General features: G+C 42.8%; 1 protein-coding gene across 5 annotated transcripts in view; it reads right to left on the bottom strand.

Moving 5' to 3' along the window:
• Positions 1 to 12,164: 12,164 nt before the first annotated feature.
• Positions 12,165 to 20,962, bottom strand: part of fmo5 (flavin containing dimethylaniline monoxygenase 5) — a 67,425-nt gene continuing 58,627 nt past the window's right edge. For 4 of the 5 annotated variants that reach the window (XM_059984785.1, XM_059984786.1, XM_059984783.1 and 1 more), the window contains exons 7-9: positions 18,279 to 18,631; positions 17,315 to 17,387; positions 12,165 to 14,150 (exon numbers count right to left, since the gene is read on the bottom strand). In XM_059984785.1, the coding sequence (XP_059840768.1) occupies positions 13,802 to 14,150; positions 17,315 to 17,387; positions 18,279 to 18,631 (775 nt within the window). In that variant the 3' untranslated portion in view covers positions 12,165 to 13,801. The remainder of the gene's footprint in view (positions 14,151 to 17,314; positions 17,388 to 18,278; positions 18,632 to 20,962) is intronic. The other variant, XM_059984787.1, reaches the window with a different exon arrangement.

The following is a 20,962-nucleotide window of genomic DNA, read 5'->3' as shown; positions in this document are numbered from 1 at the left end:
TCGGCTGAATGTCCTAATTCTGCACATACGTCTTTTGTTCTTATTATTGAATACTAAAAAAATTCCTACATACCATATTTTGGAAGGTGGCCCATGTTAAGCCAAAGGACCTGGATATTCCTTTCTCAACAATGACTCAACATGGAAGTGTACTTCAAGATGTTACATCAAGCCACATTCTTTTGGTTCATTGCCCTGGTTTCTACATTTGGCTTCAGAAACTAGAAGTTGTTGTTACAAGAGCAGTGGCAGATGGAATACAGTGTAGGAAAGTGTATGGTCATCAATGCAAGAAGATCACTGCTGTGAGCTTAACACCCCAAGATACACAGCAGACCAAAAGGACAGGCAGACAGGAAGAGTGGGTGTGGTGGCTTTATTGCTAACAATGAAATCAAATCCTTAGAAAGAGGTGACATCGGATCCGAAGATGTAGAATCCCTGTGGGTAGAATTAAAGAAACTGCAAGGGTAAGAAGACCCTGTTGGGAATTATATTCCCAACAGTAGCCAGGTTGTGGGGTACAAATGAATAAGGAAGACAGAAAAGACATTTAAAAAAGGACAATGTTATGATAGTCATAGTGGATTTTAATATGCAAGTAGATTGGGAAAAACAGGCTGGAACTGGATCGCAAGAAGGAATTTGTAGAATGCCTATGAGATAGCTTTTTAGAGCAGCTTGTGGTTGAGCACACTAAGGGAATGGCAATTCTTGACTGGATGCTGTGTAGTGAACCAGATTTGAATAGAGAATCCTTCGGAGGTAGTGATCATATTATGATAGAATTCACCCTGCAGAATTTATCTTAAACTTCCAGATTAAGATGGCCCGGCTGAAGATGGGCGACAGCTTACTGGCAGTTCATATAGCAAGAAATGCAATTAAATGCTCTATTAATAACAGTTTTCTGTGGAAAAGTGTAATATGTAATCACCACACCGCAAACAACGAAAAGCTGAACAAAGGTGAAGCTGACTCCAGGGTCGAGGTGTAATGCAAAGTCAAAGCGAGGTTGAGGAGAAGTGATCAGAGTGAGGTGGAGACATGTTCAAGCCAGAGTTGGAGCAAGTGGAGCGGAGAAAAATCGGAGCAGAGGAGTTTCGGAGCACTTCCATCTAAATCGAGAGCGAGGTATGATTGATTTAAGCACCGGGCCGATTTGGAAAGGTCGGGGATGGGCCAGAATGTGGAGACAATAGAAAATAGACAGTAGGTGCAGGAGTAGGCCATTCGGCCCTTCTAGCCAGCACCACCATTCACTGTGATCATAGCTGATCATCCACAATCAGTACCCCATTCCTGCCCTCTCCCCATATCCCTTGACCTCGCTATCTATAAGAGCTCTATCTAACTCTCTCTTGAAAGCATCCAGAGACTTGGCCTCCACTGCCTTCTGGGGCAGAGCATTCCACATATCCACCGCTCTCTGGAGTCAGCGGGGCCTGGGTCCTAGCGTGGGGAACAACCTGATGTTTGGATGATCTAAGTGCCAGACCAGATGGTTTAAAAAGGCAGAGTGCTGGGACCGGAGGCTAGGGTCAGGCTGGTTCCGCTTGCTGCCGCATGAAATTTACTCCACTCTCTACTGAGGCTGAGGCTCAGGCTGTGGGCCTGCTCTGGGTTTCATGTCTGCTGGCTTCGTGTCTATGAATTCACTTTCGTTCTCAATGGTGTTGCTTGCTTTTATTGGTTGCACAATTTGTGTCTTTCTTCTCTCTGCATTTTGGGTGCTCGTTGGTCTTTTTAAACTTGGGTTCTTTCAGATTTCTTGTTTTGTGGCTGCTTGTAAGGAGACAAATCTCAAGGTTGTATAACTTACACATACTTCAATAATGAATGTATTTTGAACTTTGAAAGGGAGATCTAAATTAGATCACAGTTCAGCGAAGGAGACTACAGAGGCATGAGAGAGTAGTCAGCCAGTTTTTTGAAGGGGGATGCTAGCAGGGATGACCGTGGAACTGCAATGGCTCTGGTTTCTGTGAGTAATTTGGAATCAGGATTGGGTCATTGCAAAGAAGTAGTATTCTTTCTTTTCCAATCTTTTTATTATTATTAATAATATGAACAAAATACAATTGATATATTAATAAAGGGATTACAAACATACACATTCCCATTGCACATGAAAGAATACATAAGCAATGATTACAGTATAAATGAGTATTCCCAAAACATGAACAATACAGTATATATATGAACAAGGTAAATCTAGATATTTCATAATATATAATATAAAAACAGAAAAAAGAAAAGAAAAAATATGCAAAAATAACTAAACTACTAATCTAATAGCTAATAAAGAAAAAAAAAGCAAAAAAGAAAAGAAAGAAAGAAAAACTAGAAAAAGAAAAAAAAAAGGGCTGTTTATAATATCTCGCAAGAATACATAATCATCAGTGTCGTCAACTCCGATCCTCTCAACATAAATAAGATTAAAGCTGGAAAAACAAATAGGTTTGGAACAGGGTCATATTACATCATATGAAAATATTGAATAAATGGTCTCCATATCTTTTCAAATTTAATAGAAGTATCAAATACACCACTTCTAATTTTTTCTAAATTTAAACATAACATAGTTTGAGAAAACCAATGAAATACAGTGGGAGGATTAATTTCCTTCCAATTCAGCAAAATAGATCTTCTCGCCATTAGAGTGAGAAATGCAATCATTCGACAGGCGGAAGAAGATAAATGAAGTAAGTCCATCATTGGTAAACCAAAAATTGCGGTAATAGGATGGGTTTGTAAATCGATGTTCAATACCGCAGAGATAGTATCAAAAATATCTTTCCAATATTTAGAAGTAGTATTCTAATGGAAGGATGAGGCAACCATTGCTGACAAAGGAAGTCAAAGTGGGGTGCTAGACAATTGGGATGCTTTTAAAAACCAATAGAAAGCAACAAAATAGCCATAAGGAGAGAAAAGACCATAAGACATTGTGGTAAACTATGTGTATACCTGTCTGGACACGCCCTCTGCTGACTGCTCCTGTGGCTCCTCCCACAGATCCCTGTATAAAGGCGATTGGAGACACTGCTCCACCCTCAGTCTCCAAGATGTCGTGGTCACGTTTGCAGCTAATAAAAGCCTATCTTTAGCCTCCCGTCTCCGAGAGTTATTGATGGTGCATCAATTTTATTAGCTGCAATTTTAAACTATGGAGAGCATTTTACGACTGGACCGGTTTGACATTGATCCACAAGCTCCAGAAGCAGCCATTGCCTTTGAACTCTGGCTTTCATGCTTCCAATCCTACCTGGAAGAGATTCCCATGACTGAGCCTGCTATCATGCACAAAGTTCTGCTTTCCGGGGTCAGTCCGTGGATATACTCCCTTATCAGAAACCTGCCGACCTACCAAGGGGCACTGGACACCCTCAAAAGACAGTACCTGCAGCCAGTGAACACCATCTATGCAAGACATCGCTTAGCGACGTGGCGGCAGTGGGCCTGAGTTTGTCCGGGCCCTACAGACACTCATGCGGGCCTACGACTGCAGGGGACTGACAGTAGAACAGCATGTGGAGCTCCTGGTACGAGATGCCTTTGTTACGGGGATCAGGTCAGTGTACGTGCGCCAGCGGCTGCTGGAAAACGCCGATCTTACTTTACAGTCGGCGATCGAGCTGGCCGACATGATGGAGGCTGCTCTGCACAACGCTGTTGCTGTCCAGCCACGTAATCTCCTGCCAGTCCCATGGATGTCGCAGATCCCACCACCCACCAGTGAATCGACCACAGCTGCTGCCAGTCGCGAGTCCGTAAACTCCCCGCAACCCTCCAGCGAATCGACCACGGCTCCTGCCAGTCGCAAGTCCGTGCAGTGTTACTTCGGCAGACTCAAAAAGCACCCCTGAAAACACTGCCCGGCCTGAAAAGCTACCTGCTCCAGCTGCAGAAAGAAGGGCCATTTCACCAAGGTCTGTAAATCTAAACCACAAGCGGTGTCGAGCAGCGCCGCATGCGAGGCATGGGGGTTACCATCTTGGTCGCCGCCATCTTGCCCACCTGCCTCGTGCGAGGCATGGGGGTGGCCATCTTTGTCGGCGTCACCTCGCTCCGCCTCCGAACCACGGGTGCTTACCGGGCACAAAGACGGCGATTCAACTCTGGCCTCCGTGTCCCTCGACCAAAGCGTCCCACACCAGCTCGCAAGGTCAATGATGGACATCCTGGTGGGGGGGGGGGGCACAGGACTAGCTGCCTGTTTGACACGGGCAGCACTGAGAGTTTTATTCACCTGGACACCGTGCAATGCTGCGGACTCGTGACACAGCCAGTAAGCCAGAGGGTCACCATGGCTTCTGGATCGCATTCCACAGACATCCCGGGGCGTTGTGTAGTGACACTGGTGGTGCAGGGCACAGAATATTGGAACTTTGCGCTACTGGTCATGCCTCAACTGTGCTATTGGGGCTCGACTTCCAGAGCCACCTCGAAAGTGTGGCTATGAAGTATGATGGGCCCCTCCCACCAATCACTGTCAGGAATCCTCAGTTTTGTGGAGCTTCGTCATATACCCCACTACTGACCACACACACACACCGACCCACACATCCCACCCAGCACCATGCCGACAGCTGCGCTACTGACACCACTTGCAGCCTCTCCACCCTCAAGATCCCTCCCCCACCGCTGTTCGCCAACCTGACCCCCGACTGTAAACCTGTGGCAACTAAAAGCAGGAGGTACAGCGCGGGGGACAGGACCTTCATTCAGTCAGAGGTGCAGCGGCTGCTCAGGGGAGGGGATCATTGAGCCAAGCACAAGTCCTTGGAGGGCCCAGGTGGTCGTTGTTTGGACAGGGCAGAAAAATAGGATTGTCGTGGACAATAGCCAGACCATCAATAGGTTCATGCAGCTTGACGCGTACCCCCTACCCCGTATCGCAGATATGGTCAACCAGATAGCTCAGTACAAGGTGTACTCGACAATGGATCTGAAATCCGCTTATCACCAGCTCCCCATCCACCTGGAGGACTGCCCCTACACCGCCTTCGAGGCGGGCGGCAGGCTCTATCACTTCCTGCACATCCCCTTTGGTGTCACAAATGGTGTCTCTGTCTTCCAGAGGGAAATGGACCAGATGGTGGACCAATGCCAACTGAAGGCCACGTTCCCATATCTGGATAACATCACCATCTGTGGTCGCAACTGGCAGGATCACGACACCAACCTCCAATGATTTTTCCAAGCAACCAAAGCTCTTAACCTCACCTATAATAGAGACAAGTGTGTGTTCGGAAACACCTGACTTGCTATCCTTGGGTATGTCATGGAGAACGGGGTCATTGGCCCTGACCCCGACCATATGTGCCCCCTATTGGAACCCTCTCCCCACCACCCTCAGAGCCCTCAAACGGTGCCTGGGCTTCTTTTCCTATTACGCCCAATGTGTCCCTCATTACGCAGACAAGGCCCGCCCCAGGTCAAGTCCACTGCATTTCCACTGTCAGCTGAGGCCTGCGCGGCCTTCAGCCGCATTAAAAGGGACATTTCCAAAGCAACGATGCATGTGGTGGACGAAATCATTCCCTTCCAAGTAGAGAGTGACGCCTCCGATTTCGCGCTTGCTGCTACCCTCAATCAGGCAGGAAGGCCGGTAGCATTCTTCTCTCGTACCCTTCAGGGCTCTGAAATTCGGCACTCCGCGGTGGAGAAAGAAGCCCAGGCCATAGTGGAAACTATTAGGCACTGGAGGCACTATCTTGCTGGCAAAAGGTTCACCTTGCTGACCGACCAGCGCTCTGTTGCGTTCATGTTCAGCAACCAACAGCGGGGCAAAATCAAAAATAATAAAATTTTGAGGTGGAGAATAGAATTCTCCACCTACAACTATGATATCCTGTACCGGCCTGGAAGGCTCAATGAGCCCCCTGATGCCCTATCATGGGGAGCATGTGCCAGCGCACAGCTCGACCAGCTATACACCCTCCATGCAGATCTTTGCCACCCGGGGGTCACCCGACTCTACCATTTCGTGAAAGCCCGGAACCTGCCGTACTCCCTTGAGGACATCAGGACGATGACCAGGGACTGCCAAGTCTGCGCTGAGTGCAAACCACACTTCTACCATCCTGAAAAGGCGCAACTTATCAAGGCCACCTGCCCCTTTGAGTGACTGAGTGTCGACTTTAAGGGCCCCCTTCCCTACACCGACCGCAATGTCTATTTTCTCAACGTCATCGATGAGTACTCACGGTTCCCCTTTGCCATCCCCTGCCCCGATACCACTACCACGTCTGTCATAAAAGCCCTGCGCCAGCTCTTCACTCTGTTCGGATATCCCTGCAATATCCACAGTGATAGAGGGTCCTCCTTTATGAGTGACGAGCTGCGCCAGTACCTGCTGGCTAGGGGCATTGCTACTAGTCGGACCACGAGCTATAATCCCCGGGGGAATGGACAGGTGGAGAGGGAGAATGCCACTGTGTGGAAGGCCACACTTTTAGCCCTTAAGTCAAAGAGGTTGCCGGTCTCTCGCTGGCAGGAGGTCCTCCCCGAGACACTCCAGTCCATCTGCTCCCTGTATGCACGTCCACCAATGCCACCCCTCATGAGCGACTCTTTTCTTTTCCCAGGAAGTCTGTCACTGGGACCACCCTACCAGTTTGGCTGACGTCCCCAGGGCCAGTGCTGCTCCGGAAACTTGTGAGGAGTAATAAATACTCCCCGCTGGTCGAGAGGGTTCACCTACTTCATGCGAACCCCCAGTATGCCTACGTGGTCTTACCCGATGGGTGGGAGGACATGGTCTCTGTCTGCGACCTGGCGCCCGCAGGAGCACCAGACCCCTACCCCGAACACTCCAAGGTGACTATGCACCCCGTACCCACCGATATAGATATATATATATATATTTATACCACGAGACCCCGTGCACACTCCCCTCTCAGCCGAGGCCCACGCGCACACCAAGCCCTACGCAGACTCCTCACGACACTCCCATACCGGGTGCCAGGCACATGCATGAGAGATTACTGACGCCTAATGGGCTGGCGCCTCAAGTCAGGCCAGAGCCAGCACAACCACCGTCACCGGTGCAATTACCACTGGCACTGGTTCAATCACCACCGGTGCTACGTAGATCACAGCAACAGACTTGGTCACCTGATTGACTTAACCTGTAAATATACTTGTGAGAAACTTTGCCCGTGGGGACTCTCTTTTAAAACAAAGTGGTAAACTTTGGAATGTGGTAAACTATGTGTATACCTGTCTGGATAGGCCCCTCTGCTGACTGCTCCTATGGCTCCTCCCACAGACCCCTGTATAAAAGCGATTGGGGCACTGCTCCTCCCTCAGTCTCCAAGATGTCGTGGTCACGTTTGCAGCTAATACTTTTGCCTCCCGTCTCCGTGAGTTATTGATGGTACATCAGACATAGGAGCAGAATTAGGCTATTCAGCCCATCGAGTCTGCTCTGCCATTTCATCACGGCTGATCAATTTCCCTCAACTCCTTTGTTCTGCCTTCTCCCCGTAATCTTTCATGCCCTCACCAATCAAGAACCTATAAGCCTTCACCTTAAGTACATGCAATGATTTAGCCTGCACAGCTGCTTGTGGCTCTGAATTCCACAGATTCATCACTCTCTGGCTAAAGAAATCCCTCATCTCCATTCGAAATGGAAGTCCCTCTATTCTGAGGCTGTGCCATTTGGTTCTACAGACCCCACAAAAAGAAACATCCTCTCCACTTCCACTCTATTAAGGCCTTTCAACATATAAAAAGCAAACACAAGGAAATCTGCAGATGCTGGAAATTCAAGCAACACACACAAAATACTGGTGGAACGCAGCAGGCCAGGCAGCATCTATAGGGAGAAGCAGTGTCGACGTTTCGGGCCAAGACCCTTCGTCAGGACTAACTGAAATAAAAGATAGTAAGAGGTTTAAAAGTAGGAGGGGGAGGGGGAAATCCGAAATGATAGAAGAAGACCGGAGGGGGTGGGATGAAGCTAAGAGCTGGAATGGTGATTGGCAAAAGTGATACAGAGCTGGAGAAGGGAAAGGATCATGGGACAGGAGGCCTAGGGAGAAAGAAAGGGGGAGGACAGCACCAGAGGGAGATGGAGAACAGGCAGAGTGATGGGCATGCAAGTAAGAATTGGTTAAAGATAAATGGGGAGATTGGAATCAGAACCTAGAGACAGCACTGGCTCAAAGGACTGAATGGCCTACTTTGTGAAATAAATAGACATGAAGTCAAGTCCTCCCAGATTTGTAAATCAAATTTTATTCGATAAAATCTAAATCCCAATTGTTTCCTATGTTTTATTTCTACTTTTACTCTTCAGGATAAATTTTGCCAATAATAACTTACATTAAACCTTAAAATCAAAGACAATCAAGAACCTCCCCAGCACCTTTACTTAATAACATTTTCCAATACTAGGACACTATTTGAATTTTGTATTTCAATTTAACTGATTGACATGGTCATCAAATAAATAAAAAAGTCACAATTATTTTATATAGTTCAAAAGCAAACCTGTCCAACTATTCATAAAGTTGTTTTATACTCTATTTATAAGGCCTTTTAACATAAAATGTATAATTCAGAAACAGTTCAAAAATGCCAACATTTCTGCTGTACACTAGCCCCCTTCGAAATTGTTTCAACCAGTCTCAATGTATTCCTTCCCACCTCTTCTATTCATATAGCTTCTCTTTTTTCACCTGTGCAGCCTCGAAGTGGAGATCAACAGTAATTGATTAGTAGAGTAGGAAATGCACCTTATCCATTTCTTTTACACAAACACCTTAACCATTCCATATTTGTGAAATGTTAGTCATAATAGCATACGCACCTCAGAAGGTTGTGCATCTGCCCTATTTCAGAGACGAAAACCTCAGCACCACTTAAATCTATCAGAATTAAAGAACAGGTGCAATGTCAAAGGCTAGCTTCTTCAACTGAGATTAAACATGAGTGGCAACATGAAATATGAAGGTAAGCTAGCCGATCATATAAAAGAGGATTCCAAAAGGATTTTCATATATGTAAAGAGTAAGAGAGGCACGACTGGACATTGAACTGTTGACAAATGAAATCGGAAAGGTAGTAATAGGGTACAAGGAAAGGATGGATGAACTGTATAGGCATTTAGCATTAGTCTTCGCTGTGGGAGACACCACCAGCACGTTAGAACTTCAAGAGTATTCGGGAGCAGAGGTGAGTGTAGTTGCTCTTACTAAGGAGAAGGTGCTTGGAATGCTGAAAGGTCTGAAGGTAGAGAACTCACTTGGACCAGATGGACTAAACCCCAGGGATCTGAAAGAGGTAGCTGAAGTGATTGTGCAGGCATTATTAGTGAGCTTTCACGAATCACTAGATTCTGGAATGGTTCCATAGGACTGAAAATTTGCAAATGTCTTTCCACCGTTTAAGAAAGGATGGAAGCAAAAGACAGGAATTTATAGGCCAGATGTTAGAGTCCAATATTAACGATGAGGTTTCGGGGTACTTCAAGGCTTCCGATAAAATAGGCCCAAGTCAACATGGTTTCCTTAAGGGGAATGCCTGACAAATTTGTTGCAGTTCTTTGAGGAAATAACAGGCGGGATAGACAAAGGAGAATTAGTGGAAGTTATTTGCTGAGATTTTCAGAAGGCCTTTAACAAAGTGCCACACACGAAGCTGCTATATGAGAGCCCGGGAAAGATACTAGCATTGCCTGACTGGTAGGAGGCAAAGAGTGAGAGTAAACTGGGCCTTTTCTGATTGGTTGTTGGTGTCTAGAGCTGTTCCACAATGGTAGGTGTTGGGTCTGTTACATTTCACTTTATATGTTAGTGATCTGGATGACAGAATCGACGCTTTCTGGTCAAGTTTGTGAATGATACAGATATAGGCAGAGGGGCAAGCAGTGTTGAGGTAGCAGGTACTTTGAAAAAGACTTGAACATATTTGGAGAATGGACAAAGAGGTGACAGTTGGAATACAGTGTCAGGAAGTGTATGGTTATTCACATCTGTAGAAGGAATAAAGGTGTGGACGATGTTCCAAACGGGGAGCAAGTTCGGAAATCAGAAGTGCAAAGGACTTGGGAGTCCTTGTGCATATTCTTGCAAGTTAACTTGCAGGTTGAGTTGGTGGTAAGGAAGGCAAATGCAATGTTAGCATTTATTTCAAGAGAACTTGAATATAAAAGCAAGGATGCACTACTGAGCCTTTATGATGTCAGGCCTGCACAGGCAGGCACCTCCCAGTCTCCACCCAACTAACGAGTCACCAGCCATTCGTTTCCATCTCATCACCTGCAGCCTATTTAAACCCAACTCTCATCCACAGTCCTTGTTCACCCATTGAACCAGCCAGCCTCAATTAATTGCACCTGACCTTCAGGTACCTTGTTGTCCAGTCATGTTCAGTATCTGCTCTCTCTTGTTTTGTGGCCCCACATTATTGACACTTTGGAGTTTATTATTAAAGTTATCACTCACTGCTAAATCATCTCTGCTGCTCTGCTTTTGGGTCAAGCCTTCTCTACATTCCCTGAGAGGCTGAATGAGCCAATGATTGGCCCAGCAGAGTTTGCTTGCCTGAAGGAAGTTGTTCATCAATGTGAGAACATGATCTAGAAGGTGCAGGAAACCATTGACCAGTGAGGAATTCACTGCTGAGATGCACCGTTTTCCACCAGTTGGGAAGTGGATTAGATACTTTGCCTGCATTGAGGCTCATACTCTGCATTGGATTACACTGTGGAATTCAGGATCTTCATGGCAGAGTGCAGCTAGAAAACAGACATGCTGTGGCTCATTACTATCTCGGACTCTTGGAGCACTTGAAGGATGAGCTGTCTACCCGGGAGATGCTCTCCGACCTCAAATGCCTCATCACTCCGGCCCTCCATATTGACAAGTGTCTTAAGGAATGACCCTCCAGATCACCAGCCAGAACTGCAATTCCATTCCCAGGACCAAGTCAAGCTGCAGGTGATTGATCATCAGCAATGCCCCCAAAACCCATCTAATTAGGGAGAGTTCCCTTAACCCCAAGAGTGTGAGCACCAGCGAAGAAACAACTTGTGTGCTTACTGTGGAAAAATGCATCAAATGCCCACTACATCTGGGAAATGGCACCACCAAGTAGAGACAAGGACCTGCTAACTGGTAAGATAAACCTGTCCCCTAGTTCCAGCTCCATAGTCCAGCTCACTCTATCTTCCTCCACACTCTGATGATTCTACACACTCAGGAGGCTCTGGTGGATTTCAGCTCAGCAGGCAACTTTCTGGATTCTGTGTGTGCAACTTTGACTCCCTACTGAGCCTATTTCTCACCCCTACTTCTTCCCAGCCATTAACAGGTGGCCCTTGGCATGGGGGATGGCCAGAGTATGGTGGGATTCACCAGTTCTGTTGACAGAACTTAGAACAGAAAGGGACAGATGTCAAGGAGGTCTAACACCACATGGTCTTCACCACTGTACCTGCCTGTAATTTCTCAAAAAGAGCTATGAGAATAGTATGAAGCCCCGAAGGTGTAGGAAAAGCATATTCATTACTAGAAGGTCTTGGTTTGAAAGGAATACTGTAGATTACAGTCAGTAAAATGACTATGGAGTGTGATAATTTGGACAGCTCTTTCAGCATGCAAAATGTGTAAATGTATGGGCTAGACATGAGGAATCTTATTTTAGATAATATCAATGGCACCTAGCCAGCTTCCCTGAACAACTTCCCTGATACACCTTAATCTTCATTCTCATAATCACAGTCATGAGCGTGACTTGTAAAATTGCAACTCCTACACAGGAAAAATGGGGAGGGTCGGGCCAATTTTGTAAGATTTTTTTTCCTGCATTTAGATAGCACCTTTGATGTAGTGTAACATCTGTAGGTGTGATGGTTTTGGGATCCTTGTGCACAAAGCACTCAATTCAAATGAAAATTTTAAGCCCTAGCCAATAAAGATAAAGGGGTAACCCTCACTATAGGGAGGTAATATTGTATCCACCTAATCTTCAAGGACCAACTACTTCCCTGTCTAACTTCTGCGGTGAGAATTTAGCTGCCAATGCCCACTGCTGGAGTAGTGGGTGGCCCCTGCCTACCAAAAACAAGAATATTCTCGGTAACAGCGTAGTTTAAACAGTTATTTTATTTTTAATGTTACATATTTAAATATCATTCTTAGCCCACATTCATAGAGGATTTTTAATTTATTAGAGGTTTACAAATTACAAAGGATTTTCAAACACAGGAACAATTCTGTCAAACTAGAAGAACACCAACAAATTACAGATGAACAATTGTCTGAAGCAGAGAAAGAAAGCTGTGCAAGAAAGCAGAGTTTAGCAATAAGCCTCTTGAGTACTGGGAAGTGAATATTCATCACGTAGGCACTATATTGTTTTGTTATCAGTTTATTTCAAGAAGACTCAGCAAAAAAGAACTCATTTAATCCTTATAATCCAGAGCACGTAAGTGAAAGAGAATTTCCTGCAATCATAAACAATTTGGCAAGAAGAAGTTGTTAACAATACTCAAATAAATAATATTAAATGATTTATACTAAAAATTGATATAATTTGCAAAGGATCATATTTGGAAACAAAAATAAACATATCAGAACAAGAAGTGCAAAAGATTTGATCTCACTTATATTATGGTCTTAAAAGACTATAGACTATATCTTAGTGCTTATAACAAGTACATTTACAAGTTATTGTTATGCTCCAATTCTTTGTGTATTTTCAAATTATTAATACCTCCCTATCACAATCCTTGTTTACTGAAATCGTCTTCCTCTGTGGACTTTACTGGGTCAACATTTACATCTTGAATCACTCCCTGAAAGAGTTCTTCAGGATGGCGAGTGCAGCAAACTCAACCAAGCTGAGAGCTTGTGATACAATCTGATAACTCCTGCTACCGGGATAAAGTACAACCTCAGGGAAGAAGTTTGTAAATACTTTTCCCAGAGTCAAGTATGAGAATAGAAAGCCAGCAATGTTTATGTACTAATTACTATGGTTATAGCTCAATTGTAGACTGCATTTGCTTCAACTTTCAATTTAGTCTAATTTTTGAAAAATTAAGTTAGTTTTTAAAATATTTGTAAATATGAATATTATTAGGTGAACATCATTTAGAATTAGTTTAACAATTCACAGAAATACACACAGCACACTATTACACCATTTTTCAGTAAAGTATACAATTAAGTTCTGTACTTTTCAGTGAGATCCATATATGTCAGTAAGATCACAGCAAAATCCCAGATTACAAGAGAAAGGTCTGTGATAAAACTGCCTAATTGGGCATTAGTTGATGGAGAAATGTTGGTCAGGATGTGAAATGAACCCATGGACCATGCTCCATCCTTGGTCTGGGATCTGAAATTTAACAGTTGTCGAGTATGACCAACACAGCCAAACTTCCACTTCTGGGATAAAGTACAACTTCTGTGAAAAAGTGTGCAAATACTTCTGGCATATTCAGATCACAACATGCTTGTTCACCTCGTTCATTTCCAAATTGCAAACTCCAAATGGAGTGCAGATCCCTCAGTCACTCGTGACACCTCAGACAACTGGCTATCTCTGAAGGGATTTATTCAATGAATGTTAAATATTAGAATACAAGATTAGAGTTGTCTGAACAGTTAAAATGCGAATAGTACGCTAGGTGTGTTTCATTCAAGGCACGAGCTCTTTCAGAGTGTAATCAAGAACATAATTAGTTACAGTTCATTTGAAACGATTGGATGCGAAACAACCTCCATTGTTATTTGGCTTGGCAACAGAAACCGAGCTGAACTCCTCGTTGGACTTCTGACTAATAGAGAAATAGATAAGCAGCACAGAGTGCCACCAGTATGGGCAAGAATTTCAGCAGGATTGGCCAAGAGGCATTTTGCTGACCACTGGGAACCACACGCGTTTTAGTGGGCTTGATGGTGCGGTGCCACTGTGTCAAGATGGTTTCCCGGGCTTTTGGCCATTTTCCAGGTCCCATCAATCGAAACTGGAAAGGTGTGCAGGGGCCAAAGAAAACTTGAAATGCCAGCTGTGGATCAGTGAGGAGGAGGTGCTTGATGTTGGGTTTTACACTGATCAGCTCAGCTATCTCATCCATGTAGGGTATGAAATCAACTTGAATGGTGTGCCTTTGGGAGCTGACGTATCTTTGCACAGAAAGAGAAACAGGGAATTTAACAAGACTTGCAGCATAAACCAAAGGCAATACAATCTAGCCGTCTATAATCCAATAATAGAAAAATAGTGAAAATCATCAACAGTTTAACAGCAACTGTGGAGAGTAACTGCATTCCTGTTAGCATCCTTTCATCAGAACTTCTTTGCTTTGCATGAAACTTCCCCAACTTGATGAGCGAGAAGTTTCCTTCTGTAACGAGTTCAATTGCAACACTTGGGAAGCATTTAGATATGTACATGGAGGGGTGCTGTGATCATTATGGACCAATTGGGCTAAAGTGCATGTTTGTGAGCTGTATTACTCTAGGAATCTCTAGATTTTGCTTAGCCTTCAGAGTATTTCAAGTACTTTCTATTTTACAAATCAAAACTGACTTGGCCTTGAATTTACAAGACCAACTCTCGTCAGTATTCAATGCAAAAAGCACCCTTGCTGCATGAGCAAATGAGGAATTAACTTTGTCGAGTGCCTCAGGATGACACTCAATATTGCATTTGCTCAGTGGCGAAGCTCGCACACTAAACAATGCATTCATCAACCGGCCCAACAAATTAATCACTCACTACCAGCAGCCAACTCACATTATTATATGAACTCCCATGGAGAACATTTTGGATTATATAAACAGTGGTAGTCCCATAGGTCACACATGGAGTTATGATTTACATTGAGATCTCATCTGTAATATAACAAAATACGCAAAAAGAGTTGGAATAGGTGGGTAATAAATAGGCCAGGCCCTGAAGTACAGGTTAATTACCATTTTAAAACTGTATATTCACTATTTATCTGATATAAATAGTCTCTCTTCCATAGCTTTTTTTACAATAAATTTGCCGTCTCATTTAAAAAAAAATAACTATTAAATGCAGATGGAGCACTTGAGAAACTATATAGGTCTCGTCCTCATTTAAATCCTTCTAAATTAATTAATTCTGTACTTTATTATCAGTTAAGTCTGCACACTTCTAAGGGTGTTTTGAAATGTTGCTGCTGTAATGAAATAATTTCCCATCTGGGATTAATAGGTACTTATTATTATTATTTTGGATTTGTCCAAAACAGTGGGATTGAATGCAGTGTCTATTATATCCCGAACACTGTGGTTTTAGTAGGGATTTCAGGTGGGCTAGAAGGTTAAGCCGAAGGAAAACTTAATGATATTAAATGAAAATTAAGGAGTTTAGTTGGTTTAAAGAAAGTGTTGGGGAAAAAAAAGCCCTAGGTTCAGAGTCAACAATCAAAAAGTACCACTTGAAGAGACACAAAGAAAGTTGTAATATTGACTCTAACCAAATGGCTGTAGTAACAGCTTGTTTATGAGATCCGAGTAAGGAGAATACTAGCATTTGGAATTTGTACGGTTTACCACTGGCTCTAAGTATATTATTAACTAGACTCGTGGGTACAAGCAATGAGAGTTAAATTTGCAGATGAAACTAGAATGGCCATTAGTGTGAAATGCCAGTGAATAGTGATAATAAACAAGAGATTTTGTAGAAGCTGGAAATTCAGAATAATCTGTGAAAAAATAATACTGGAGGAATTCAGCAGGTCAGGCTGCATCCATGGAGAGGAATAAAGAGTTGATGTTTAGAGCCAAGGACCTTAATCAGAATTGGATAGGGAGGGATAAAAAGACAGAATAAGTAGGTCGGGGGAAGGGAAGGAGTACAACTGGAAGGAGATAGGTGAAGCCAGGTAAGGAGGGAGGTAGGTGGGTTGAAGTGAGAAGTTAGGAGATGATAGGTAGAAAAGATAAAGAACTAAAGGAGGAGGAATCTGGTAGGAGAGGAGAGTGAACCATGAGAGAAAGGGAGGAAAGTGACAGGCAGGTGAGGAGATGAGAAGGGGTAAGAAGCATAAAAACATAATAAAAAATCATAAAATGACAAGGGTTTGAGACAGAGTGGATAGTGGGAAGCTGTTCCAATTAGAATAAAGAGTAGCTCTGATAGAGAACTAGCATGGACACAGTAGGCCAAATGGCCTTTTTCTGTAACTATTCAATGATTCAATGAAAATGAAGAATATTATGAAAGGGTTGTAAAGCTATATTGTCTCAGAGCAAGGCCCTGGTTCATGCTGACTAACATGATTATCTGAGTGTATCCCATTTGCCTGCATTTATCCCGTATTTCTCTAAACCGTTTTTATCCATGTACCTGTCCTAAAGCCTCTTGAATGTTGTCAATGTACCTGCCTTAACCACTTCCTTTGGCAGTTCAATCCAATATACTGACCACCCTATGGATGAAAAATATATGCCACTGGTAATTCTGCTAAATGAAATACAGTTGGCCCTCCTTATCCACGGGGGATTGGTTCTGGGACCCCCCACAGATACCAAAAAATGCAGATGCTGAAGTCCATTATTTAACCTGTCTGAATGTGGTGACCTTTAGGACCCAGGGGAACACAGGACTTTATTTAACCTGTATTAGTGCAGTGGTCTTTAGGACCCAGCGGCAGAGCTCTGAATCTGCAGGGTTTCCGTTCATGAAAATAATCATGATCACGATTGAAAATAAAGTGGAAGTAATAAGGCGATCGGAAAGAGGTGAAACACCATCAGTCATTGGAAAAGCGTTAGGCTACAGTCGGTCAACGATTGGAACAATCTTAATGGAGCATTTGAAAGGCCCTGCCCTGATGAAAGCTACAATTATTACTAAGCAATGCAGTGGTTTAATTATTGAAATACGTATGTTTCTTATGAGTTTTATATGCATAGAAAGGTAAAATATATACTATACACTAAGACAAACATTTACTGACTGAAGCTACATAATACCGGATGTACCTGTCCTGACTTCAAATCCGACTTAAAGACTGTCTCAGGAACAGAACTCGTTCATAACCTGGGGACTGCCTGTACTTTTAAATCATCTCTAGATTACTTATAATACTTAATACAATGTAAATGTATGTAAATAGTTGTTATACTGTGTTGTTTAGGGAAAATGACAAGAAAAAATAGTCTGTACATGCTCAAACAATGAGTGCTGGAGAGAGAACTTCTGGGTTTTAACTTATGGTTAAATCCGCAGATGCAGAACCTGCAGACAAGGAGGGCCAACCGTAGCCCATTTCTCTGCAGTCAATTGTGTATAACTCTTTGTTGTGTCATACCTTTTGGCCATATTTTCCTTCTTCTCCAAAATGTCTGCCATCATGTTGTTAACAGAAGGTAGTTTCACCAACCCTAAAAGAAACAGATTAAGACAATGGGGTTTACTTCAGTGAATGACTTAAATATGGTACAGTGCTAAATTTATTAGGGATTTGTTGCCCTAAATATACAGAGTAGTCTTGAGTTCCACAAGTGGCTAACTGCTGACAGAATGGCTTTGGCAGCCAATGAGGTCCTACTGCACCTCTTGTCACTCCCATTCTCTTGCAGCCACCACAAGGCTACAGGATGATCATCACTGAACTGCCTTGTACAAGCTCAAAGCACTGTGCAATGATCTGGTCCGTGTAAACAGTATGTAAGATGGCCATTCCTCTGTACCTTCGTACAACTGACAATAATAAACCAATTCCAATTTCACCTTGGGTGTCTGTGAATGTGTTTAACCATCCATGAATTATTAAAATATTACAAAGTAATCAATAATTTTGAGCAAATAAAAAACAGAAATCACAAATTTAATAATAATTGAACATATTTAAATTACCTGAAGTAAATCATATAAAAGTCAACTTGGTATTGTCATGGCCAAGGTGATGAACGGTTTAGACCAGAATCCTTGATTAAATCCCTGGTAGTTACTGTATTAATATTTATTCTCTTTGTTTACTTCATTTTTCCTTGCCTTCTCACTGTGTAACACTTTTTTCACATGCAGTCTCCCCAAACAAGGGGAGAAATAATTTCTCCCAGAGAGCTGATAAATAATCTTTTAAGATGATAGTTTCATAGTTCTTATAGCAACCACACCTAATAATTTAAGAGGCCATCTGAGGAGTGGCAGATTATCAATAAGAAATCCCCAAAATGATATCATGTCAACAACCAAGCTACGTTATCAATGGAAAATTCACACAGTGCAGGTTATCGCTTTTTTCAGAAAGGTCTGCACTGCCTGCATACCTTTAAAAACCCTTGTGGCCCAACGAGCCTGCATTTCAGATATTGGCATAATGGCTCCCAATGGCTGGACAAGGCCAATGATGGCTAGAGTCGGCTGCTCCAGATGAGGTGGAAAGACATTCTTATAAAGAACAGCATGGTTTCTGTTAACTTTGATGACAGACTCATTCAGAAATGGGAAAGCAAAACTGTATCCTGTTGCAAAAATAACAGCATCAATATCTTCCATGGTGCCATCTTCAAAGATGGCTGCTGATTCAGTTAACTGCTTCATGTTAGGTTTCACAAGAACACGTCCAGATAAAATGCGATTTGGCAAATCGTCATTAACTGTTGGATGTTGGCTGAAAACACTGAAAAGAAAGATAAAATTCCATCTCCATCAGTTTGAGAGCATTAATATTTAAGAATTAATTCAGTTGATTGATGAAATAATTAGATTGTACACTCTTACAAAGCACTTTCATAAAGCAATAAAGAATAATTATTTCGGCAATGAGTGCAAAACTCAACTGCAGCATTTATCTGATAAAAGATAGCCCTAACTGAATAAAAACATTTACATTGGTAACTATGTACACAAAGTCACATGAGTGTTTGACCAATAAAGAAAATGAGTTGAGATTCTGTTTAACTAGCTGATCAGAATCAAAATGAAAGATGACACTTAAATGCACAGCAGTGATTTATATGGGGAAGAGGAAAAAGTGGCCTGGGTGCCTATGGCATAGAAAATAAGTATATGTCAGAGTATTGATTGGATTGGTCATCACTCAATGTTCCATTGATCCTTGGTTCTTGAAGACAATTCAGGATCAGGGTCAGTCTTCCCAGCATGGAACAAAGTTGCCTTAATGAATGGTGTAGAGTAATAACTAATGAAGAAGACAAATGTCAGAATGAGCTGGTCACAGATAAACGTGTTTAGGATTCTGTCAACTCATTGTTAAAAATAGAGTTAATCTTTCAGGTCAATGACAGGATGCTGGTATTACATGCAGTTATAATGGGTGACTTCAATCTACACATAGATTGGGTGAACCAAATTGGTAAGGGTGCTGAGGAAGGGGATTTCTTGGAATGTATGCGGGATGGTTTTCTGAACCAACATGTTGAGGAACCAACTAGAGAGCAGGCCATTCTAGATTGGGTATTGAGCAATGAGGAAGGGTTAGTTAGCAATCTTGTCATGTGAGGCCCCTTGGGTAAGAGTGACCATAATATGGTGGAATTCTTCATTAAGATGGAGAGTGACATAGTTAATTCAGAAACAAAGGTTCTGAACTTAAAGAAGGGTAAATTTGAAGGTATGAGACGTGAATTAGCTAAGATAGACTGGCAAATGATACTTAAAGGATTGACAGTGGATATGTAATGGCAAGCATTTAAAGATCGCATGGATGAACTACAACAATTGTTCATCCCAGTTTGGCAAAAAAATAAACCAGGGAAGGTAGTGCACCCATGGCTGACAAGGGAAATTAGGGATAGTAATAAGTCCAAAGAAGAAACATACAAATTAGCCAGAAAAAGCAGCACAGCTGAGGAATGGAAAAAAATCAGAGTCCAGCATAGGAGGACAAAGGGCTTAATTAGGAAAGGGAAAAAAGATTATGAGAGAAAGCTGGCAGGGAACATAAAAACTGACTGTAAAAGCTTTTATAGATATGTAAAAAGAAAAAGATTGGTTAAGACAAATGTAGGTCCCTTACAGTCAGAAACAGGTAAATTGATCATGGGGAACAAGGACATGGGAGATCAACTGAATAATTATCTTGGTTCTGTCTTCAATAAGGAGGACGTAACTAATCTTCCGGAAATAGTAGGAGACCGAAGGTCTAGTGAGATGGAGGAACTGAGGGAAATACATGTTAGTAGGGAAGCAGTGTTAGGTAAATTGAAGGGATTAAAGGCAGATAAGTCCCCAGGGCCAGATGGTCTGCATTCCAGAGTGGTTAAGGAAGTAGCCCAAGAAATAGTGGATGCATTAGTGATAATTTTTCAAAACTCTTTAGATTCTGGATTAGTTCCTGAGGATTGGAGGGTGGCTAATGTAACCCCACTTTTTAAAAAAGGAGGGAGAGAGAAACCTGGGAATTATAGACCGGTTAGTCTGACATTGGTGGTGGGGAAAATGCTAGAGTCGGTTATCAAAGATGTGATAACAGCACGTTTGGAAAGAGGTGAAATCATCGGACAAAGTCAGCATGGATTTGTGAAAGGAAAATCATGTCTGATGAATCTTATAGAATTTTTTGAGGATGTAACTAGTAGAGTGGATGGGGAGAGCCAGTGGATGTGATATATTTAGATTTTCAAAAGGCTTTTGACAAAGTCTAACACAGGAGATTAGTGTGCAAACTTAAAGCATATGGTATTGGGGATATGGTATTGATGTGGATAGAGAATTGGTTGGAAGGCAGGAAGCAAAGGGTGGGAATAAACGGGACCTTTTCAGAATGGCAGGCAGTGACTATTGACTGGTGACTTGTGTCTAGTGACTAGTGACTCAGTGCTGGGACCCCAGTTGTTTACAATATATATTAATGATTTAGATGGGGGAATTAAATGCAGCATCTCCAAGTTTGCGGTTGACACGAAGCTGGGCGGCAGTTTTAGCTGTGAGGAGGATGCTAAGAGGATGCAGGGTGACTTGGATAGGTTAGGTGAGTGGGCAAATTCAT

The sequence above is a fragment of the Hypanus sabinus genome, chromosome 11, assembly GCF_030144855.1.
Source record: "Hypanus sabinus isolate sHypSab1 chromosome 11, sHypSab1.hap1, whole genome shotgun sequence".
Classification (NCBI taxonomy): Eukaryota; Metazoa; Chordata; class Chondrichthyes; order Myliobatiformes; family Dasyatidae; genus Hypanus; species Hypanus sabinus.
Note: the sequence above shows the minus strand (reverse complement) of the source record. Positions and strands in the feature narration are given on the sequence as shown.